This window comes from Brachycentrus maculatus, unplaced genomic scaffold (genome assembly GCF_059751285.1).
Source record: "Brachycentrus maculatus isolate JH-2025_06_01 unplaced genomic scaffold, ASM5975128v1 h1tg002330l, whole genome shotgun sequence".
NCBI lineage: Eukaryota > Metazoa > Arthropoda > Insecta > Trichoptera > Brachycentridae > Brachycentrus > Brachycentrus maculatus.
In genome coordinates this window covers 1-9080 of record NW_028282818.1, presented here as the reverse complement: position 1 = coordinate 9080, position 9080 = coordinate 1, and the positions used below count along the sequence as shown (strand labels likewise).

At 28.8% G+C, this 9080-nt stretch overlaps 1 protein-coding gene across 1 annotated transcript; it reads right to left on the bottom strand.

Moving 5' to 3' along the window:
* Positions 1–1050: 1050 nt before the first annotated feature.
* On the bottom strand, positions 1051–3330 carry LOC148298233 (general odorant-binding protein 69a-like). Its single transcript, XM_088277023.1, has 2 exons — positions 3253–3330; positions 1051–1518 (listed from the first exon to the last, which is right to left on the bottom strand). Exons 1-2 carry the CDS (start codon positions 3304–3306, stop codon positions 1171–1173), a joined length of 402 nt encoding a protein of 133 aa, XP_088133149.1. The 5' UTR covers positions 3307–3330; the 3' UTR covers positions 1051–1170.
* Between the last annotated feature and the right edge of the window lie 5750 nt (positions 3331–9080).

Genomic DNA, 9080 nt, shown 5'->3' with positions numbered 1-9080 from the left:
GGTACGTCTCGAAACCGGTAGACAGAAGTAGTCGGTGAGTGGTTATTTACTAACATTACTAATATCAATTAAAATGTTTGACCACAAAGTAAATGCTTTGAATATAAATAATGTTTGGTACGTTACATATCATCATTCATATTTTAAATATTTAAATGAATCACTGATTTTTTAACGAATGAGTGAGGAAAGAACGGTAAAACAAATTTATGAGGCGAATGTAATTGGAAAAAGGAGCAGAGAGAGACTGAGAAAAACATGGCATGATCAGGTATGCCGAATACTTGAAAGTGGTCAGGTTAGGAGTCGTAACAATCGGCGGGTATGTATGAGGAGATGCATGAACGTGGAAGAGGCGAAGAATGTTTGCAAAGACAGAGTGGTGTGGCGTTCTATTCTCTCTGCCTACTCCTACGGGAAAGCGGCGTGATGGTTAGTTAGTTAGTTAGTTAATCATTGATTTTTAGAGTCTATTAAATTGTATTTTTTTTATTAAAAACACCTAAAAATAAAATGCGTGACAATTGTTTCAGCTTGCTATAGCATTATCAAAACAAATGTCTGTAGTTTGATTCTACAAATGCTATAACAAGGCGAAACAATTGTCACGTCTTTCATGTTTACATTTTTATATATTTTTAATAATGAAATACAATTTAGTAGACTCTCAAAATAAGTATTCGGTTTTAATATTTAATATGTATAATTTATGGAGCTCTACAAATTAAACGCCAAATCAATAAATTTGTATCAACAACATTTGAGTGTATCCAAATACTTGTTTACAAAATCTGGATTTTCTCCAATTACAGGAGTTATTTTCATATTAATTTTTGTCATCTCATCAAAGATGAAGAAGAATATGGAAGTCTGTAAAGTGATCACTGAAACCAGCCTATGATGGTCGTCAGCCCCGTAAATGCCTAGACTTCCATATTTTTCTTCATCCTTGATGAGATGTCAAAAAATAGTATGTATCGACATTTTATGTAACAATAAATGTGTTATAGTCTTTGCGTATTTTTTTAATGTTTTGCGACAAATATTTTTTTTCTAAGCCTTGTTTGTATTTCCGGGATATCAGATGTTTAGGATTCCGACTTCTGGGGTTCTAGTCTTATAGCAAAGTAATTTTTTTAATTATTGTATTTCATATAAAATCTTCAATAATTACAAAATTATCTTATTATTTCCCGGATAGACGTCACCATAACAGTTGATCACTTTCCAGAATTTATCAATGTTTGTTTTCCCATCTTGAACGTTGCAAATGTCAATCACCATGGAGACGATCCTGGGAATTCCTGTCGGAGGGAGTAGCTTCAATGCAGCAGCCTTGTTCATTCCTCCGTCTGTAGTTGTCAGACCCATGGTGTTGTATAGGCAGTATATGTAGGACATCAACTTGTCGTCATAGGTGTTGAAATCCCCATTGTGAATCATTGCGATCATGTCCGGATTGGCTTTGGAAGATAACTCGCATTGCTTTCGAATGGATATCAAGTCATCGAGTGTTGTCTGAAATAAGAATCAAAAGTGTCATTCATTGATTCGGCTTTTCAGTCACATTGTGGTAATAAAGAATATATATCCAACTATCTCATTTTCATTCATCGTTCACTTTGTGTAATACCATTTTGATTAATGTGGTATTACACATAAAAATCAGTCTGTCTTAAGCTATAAAAAACACTAATAGTCTTACAATGCCATGTCAACAGATTCTCCCTTTCCCATAAAATGATTATAATAATCCCTTTCCCATAAAGTATACGTACCTACATGCCCTACAACTATTACATACAATTGTTGTCTCCAGTAAATTATTACTGCACAAATTAAAACTGTTACCTAAGTACCTAGAATTGTATAGCTGTATAAGGACAGTAGTCCATTTAATCTTTGAACACATTCACATTCGTTTGAAAGTGTCATAACTAGGCGAAACAATTGTTTTCATCTCACCAATAGATTTCTCGAGTGAAGTTGTGATTCAAGAACAAGGTTTCTTAATTGGATCATATATATATATATATATAGAACTTCCAAGAATTTGAGTAGTGTGGTTGTCAATAATTGGTAGAATTGGTGAATGCTACACGTGTGTAAAGTGATTACTTAAACCACCCTATGACGGTCGTCAGCCCCGTAAATGACCAGACTTTCATATTCTTCTTCATCTTTGATGAGATGATAAAAAATAATATGTAAAATATAGTCACTGTCTAATTGTTATTTTTTAATTATTTTATAATCACTTAATTTATAAGAAATATCTTAAATAAATAGAAAGAAGAATTTTGTGAACAGATTTTAAATTATTTTCAGAAATCGTGACGCAAGAATTGCAAAAGAAGAAACACAGTTCATGGAGAAATCTATCCTTTTTTTGTTTCTCATTACCATCTTCCAATGACAATACAAAAAAAAGAAGTTTGGTCTTTTACAAATAGTTAAATTGTAAAATTCACAGACTAAAGTCCAACCCACATGTCATTAAAAAAAACACAGAGATGTGGGTATGTAAATTTGTGTTTTTTTTTCATGAATTGAGACAGCAGTCACTTTGCGGTATGTATATATCCATTTTAATTTAAATTTTACTCGGTTCTTACCGCTATTTCTTAAAATCTATCGTCACATGTCGCTCACTCCTTTCAAAAACGTCAAAAACAAAAAAAAAATTGATTTTTCAGGAGAACGTTTTTAAAGTATGAAAATAAAACACAATGTTTTGAAAATAAATATTAAGCCACTTATTTAACGTTTTACTGTGCAACAGACTTTTTAGGTAAAACCTGAAGGTTTTTTCTCCATTTGAAAAATATTTAGTTAATTTTAAAAAATAATTAAACAATACATTTTCTTAAAAATGCAGAAACAACATTTTTTGCCCTGTAGCGGGTAAATATGAAGTTAAAAATATGCCGCCATTGCTGGGATATAGTACATTTTCAGTACTTTCCAAAAACATACACAACTGAAAATTGACGATTTTTGATATATGACGTTGTTGAAAGGAGTGAGCGATGTGTTTCAATGGATTTAACATCATTGCCGAACGCCGAATATTTGATAATGATGCTGAATACATCGAAACACGAGTCATAAAAGATTTTAGGAAAAGTGGTATTTACAAAGGAATACTTAAATTTAAAATGGCGTATAAATACATTTATTTTACTTCTCAGCTTTTAATAACTCAATTTTAAAACAAATATGGTGTTATATATTTAGTTGCATGATTATTACCTTCGCATATGAAGAAACGACTGCAAAAAGAAGAAGACACGCTTGTAACTTCATGTTTATTTGATCACAGACGTCGAATGAAGTGAATAGGTACTGAAATTATTTGATTATTTCCTATTTTTTTGCACAATAAAAAAAACACAGAGAAGGTCAACCAGCGACAGAGATTTTGAGTTTTGAATATTGAAAGCATTAACTTTGTGGATCATATTGATATATTATTTCGAGAAATAAAAATACTTTGTGTTCTGATCTACTCACATTTTTATTAACCAACTAGTTTCGGCAACAACTTGCTGCCCTTTTCAGGGTTTCATTTATTACTAAATATATATATATATATATATATATATATATATATATATATATATATATATATATATATATATATATATATATATATATATATATATATATATATATATATATATATATATATATATATATATATATATATATATATATATATATATATATAATATATATATATATATATATATATATATATATATATATATATATATATATATATATATATATATATATATATATATATATATATATAAAGAAACAGTGTACAAGTTGTTGGGTTTCAAAAACGTCGGGGTGGGGGTAATGGTGTTTTAAGGAGGGGTAAGAGAAAGGAAGGGGATAACTCTGTTTAGGTTGGGTTTGATTTTATGGGAAAAATATTAAAAATGGGACTTTGACTAACGTTTTTTTGGTTGTTAATTATATTTAATTTTTGTTTAACTGCTTTTTTTATTTCTAAAACCTTAAACATAGATGAAGACGAATCTAGGAATTCCGGAAAATTGAGAAGTGTGGCTGTGAATCATGGGGAAAATAGTGAATGTTGTACGTGTGCCTATGACAGGTCGTAAGCCCTGTAAATACTCAGACTTTCATATTCTTCTTTATCTTTGTTGATCACCTTAATACTACTTTATATATGGTGTATATAGATCCACCATTCTACCCATGATTAATAAACACACTATTAATTTTTTTGGAACATATAATACAAATGTCTAATCGCTTCATGTACTTCCATCCAGTTTTAAATATTTAAATATACATCTGTAGCTTCCGAAACTATTTTTTGTTTTTCGTTATTTAATATGGTTTCAAAAGTTTTTTTTTAAATAATTAAAATTCATTTTCTACAAATTCCTACTTAAACAATCTTAATAATCATTTTTAAGAACGCAGTTCTCTCCAATAAAGAAAGTAAGCTCTTGTGCTTGGAGAGGGACTTACACTAATTATTAATAGTTAACGTTTGTTTTTCTATAAAATTTGGTTTATAATTTTTTGTTTTTTTTTCTTGGATTTACATGTATATATTTATATATTTTTTAGTTTTAATGACTTCATTTTTTTATATCTGTGCGAAGTTTATTGAAGTACTTGGTTCCCACATATTTAAAATTCTGTTGGAATCGTTAGTTATTGCATTTTGGTGTTGAAAAGTCATTCCTTTCAAAATATAATACTCTAAGAAGTAAAAAGTAACGGTTTTATTTTTAAATAAAACATGACTACATTATAACATCATTCTCATCTCACCAATAGATGTCTCTAGTGAAGTTCTAGTGATTCAAGAATAATGTTTCAAAATTGGTTCATATGTACTTCCAAGAATTTGAGTAGTGTGGTTGTCAATAATGGGTAGAATTGGTGAATGTTACACGTGTGTAAATTGATCACTTAAACCAGCTTATAACGGTCGTCAGCCCCTTAAATGCCCAGACTTCCATTTTCTTTTTCATCTTTGATGAGATGATAAAAATAATGTGGAAAATATAGTCATTGTCTAATTGTTATTTTTTAATTATCTTATCATCACTTAATTTATAACACTTTTTCATCTTTGATGAGATGTCAAAAAATGAAACTTGACTTATTTTAATAAAAACATGCTCTTAGACGTTCTTAGACATGGTCGTGATCAAACATATTAATAAACTCAAAAGTGATGTGATACCAATGTTTAATTTTTATATATAAAGCCATATCATGTGATAGATTTTTGGAATTCTTAAATTATTCAAGCTTATATGTTGAATATTGACTGTTTGTTATACCAGTATTTAAACTGATATTGGCTGTAGAAACTCATTTTTTAAACTACCTCTCCTTTATTTATTGTTTCGGCATTAACTTTGTGGTAAGACATGTTACATTGATTAAAGAAAACACTTGTTTTTTACCACTTGAGTTTTATTATAGACTACATGTTTCAGAAGTTAAACTTCCATCATTCAGGTCTGTATAATAACTAAAATATAAAATATAAAATTGTTCTATAAATAATGAAAATACTAAAATATTAAAATATAAAATATAAAATACTAAAATATAAAAAAATAAATAAATAGAAAATACTAAAATTTAAATTTTAAATTTGTTCTATAAAATTGTTCATTTCACTCTCATAAATTAAAATTATTACACCTTGTTCCATATAAAGGGAAAATTATTAATTATCTTGAAAATTTAGAAATCCAAAAAAACCTAAATTCTAATAATAATTTATTAAATAATATATTGTTCCAAAATTCTTCACCTTTGCTTTCCATTTTTCCATTGTTTTCAAACTCCGCTCCTTGACTAACCCCTTCCCCTTACTTTCCCCTCTCCTTATTTATAGAACAATTTTATATTTTATATTTAAGTTATTATACAGACCTGAATGATGGAAGTTTAACTTCTAAAACATGTAGTCTATAATAAAACTCAAGTGGTTAAAAACAAGTGTTTTCTTTAATCATTGTACCTCTCCTTTCATTACCCCTGTCTTATTTGACATCAATATTTCCCTCAAGGATGATATTTTTCCTGCTTATACACCATTACACATTTTTAATCCGTCTATTTTTTGCGCTTTTACGACATTTCTAATATACATATATTCGTCAAACTTATGTTTTACCTCGTTTTTATAAATGGTTTATACATATATAATAAAATAAATTTGAATATATACGCACAAGACGAACAATCAATAAAATACATTAAAATCAATTTATTTATTTTTCCAGAGACCTCTTTGGGCAGAAAAGTGCTTACTTTATATATACATTTTTAATATTAATGAAACTGTTTTCAGGTTCTATCGGCAGAGGTCGGACTACAGTAAGTCTAATATTTTTTTTTTAAATCATTATAAATTTAGGCCCTCAACTATTCAAATCACTCATTTATGATTGAATTTACTTATTTGAATGCATAACGTCATTTTATATTAAAGTATTATATTAACATTTTTTATTTATTTAAGTAATTTTATATTATTTGGCCGTATGGGTAGAATGATGAACGTCACAAGCGTATAAGGTGATCGCTTATAGTAATAACATCACTAAGTATACCCGCCTCCGTAGTGTAATGGTCAGCATGCTCGCCTACCGTTCTGGAGGTCCCGGGTTCGATTCCCAGGGGGGTTTAATAAATATAAATGATTTTTTCACTGTAATATTTATTCAATATTACCATGGACTGGTACCTGAAGCGGAGGGCTGATCACCTTTCCTTCATGTGTAAAACGATCATGATAACACTGCGTTTATAAGACACAGTGCCCTATGCACCATTGGGGTGCAGATAAGGGTTTTATTTATTATTATTATAATAACATTTTTTAATTATTTTAGTAATTTTATATTATTTGGCCGTATGGGTAGAATGATGAACGTCACAAGCGTATAAGGTAATCGCTTATAGTAATAACAACACTATACCCAATACTTAACATTGCTCGTAGCGGATAGCATGCTTCTTGGCAGAAGCTATCAAATTGAATTCTTATTTTTTAAACTATTGTTGTTATGTGGATATTTTTTTATTTTTTTTATTTATTTAAAAAAAATTAAAAAATATCCACAAAAAGAAAAGTGAAAACTACATTGTCTGGCTTATTACTAAAAAACAGTATCTATACAACTAACCAAAAACAGACTAGTTATATTGATCAAAACGTTTGATCTCATATAGCCGCTTGCAATCAGAGAGTACTTGGACTTTTTTTTATAAAAATGAGAAATATTCGTGTTTTTTTTTTCACAAATATTTCAATTTCATACTATTTCTGTGAGCCTAAGCAGCTCATTATTAGAAATAGGTATCAAATTCCGGTAGAGAGATTCGAACCGAGAAAGTCTGACTTAAGAGTCCGCGACACTAACCACGGGACCACAACCCGACACTATAAAAAAAAAAAAAAAAAAAATATATATATATATATATATATATATAAATTACAAATTGATGAAAATAAGGAAGGCAAAGGAAAAAAGAGTTTAGGGAAGGAAGTGGAGGTAAAAACTAAGGGAGGAGATTTGATGGACAGTTAGGATACTAATAACAAATAGAAATGTCTCAGGCAATTAAATAATTATTTTATTTATTGGTTCGGCATTAACTTTGTGGTAAGACATGTTACAATGATTAAAGAAAACATTTGTTTTTTACCACTTGAGTTTTATTATAGACTACATGTATACAACATTTTGAGTGTGTCCAAATACTTGTTCATAAAATCTGGATTATCTCCTATTACAGGAGTTATTTTCATATTGTTTTTTTTACAAGTATTTGGACACACTCAAAATGTTGTAAATAAATTGTCTGGTCAAATTATAAGCTTAAATAATAAAAATGAAAATGGTATTTTCTGGCGTTTCTCATGTGTGTGATTATAATCCAGGATTTGGACCTCACATACTAATATAAGAGTTTCTGCTTAGTAAAAAGCTTCTTTACATCTCATCAATAGATGTCTCTAGTGGAGTTCTAGTGATTCAAAAACAAGGTTTCTAAATTGGTTCATATATACAGAACTTCCAAGAATTTGAGTAGTGTGGTTGTCAATAATGGGTAGTATTGGTGAATGTTACACGTGTGTAAAGTGATCACTTAAACCAGCCTATGACGGTCGTCAGCCCCGTAAATGCCCAGACTTCCATATTCTTCTTCATCTTTGATGAGATGTCAAAAAATAATACAAATAGAAATGTCTCAGACAATTAAATATTTATTTTATTTATTGTTTCGGCATTAACTTTGTGGTAAGACATGTTACAATGATTAAAGAAAACACTTGTTTTTTACCACTTGAGTTTCATTATAGACTACATGTTTCAGAAGTTAAACTTCCATCATTCTGGTTTGTATAGTAACTAAAATATAAAATACAAAATTGTTCTTTAAATTTTATATTTTATATTTAAGTCACTATACAGACCTGAATGATGGAAGTTTAACTTCTGAAACATGTAGTCTATAATAAAACTCAAGTGGTAAAAAACAAGTGTTTTTTTAATCATTAAATATTTACATAACTTCACAAACTTTGTGAAATGGAGTTTCCTATTTTTTATTGCATTTCATTTCCATTTAACCGGACTGAGGCACAAGAATGCGTGGGTATAGATAGTAATATATTGAAGAATTTAAGGTTTCAAAATTTTCTGAATTTACCCTGAAATTCAGGGGAAAGTAAGCCGACTTGGCGAATAAATGATAAAATTAGATTTAATTTTATTTATTGTTTCGGCATTAACTTTGTGGTAAGACATGTTACAATGATTAAAGAAAACACTTCGTTTTACCACTTGAGTTTTATTATGGACTACATGTTTCAGAAGTTAAACTTTAAAGAACATCATAGCGGTCTTGTTAGTAATTATTTTTCGGAATTTGCAAATCATATAATAGATACTAATCACTCATTTCACTCTCATAAATTTAAATTATTACACCTTGTTCCATATAAAGGCCAAATTATGAATTATCTTGAAAATTTAGAAATACAAAAAAAACTGAAT

Bases quoted from the DNA above. Each gene is read 5' to 3' on its own strand.
- LOC148298233 (XM_088277023.1), bottom strand. From the start codon at position 3,306: ATGAAGTTACAAGCGTGTCTTCTTCTTTTTGCAGTCGTTTCTTCATAT. The intron at 1,519-3,252 runs GTAATAATCATG...TTCTTATTTCAG, and splicing joins TCGTTTCTTCATATGCGAAG to ACAACACTCGATGACTTGAT.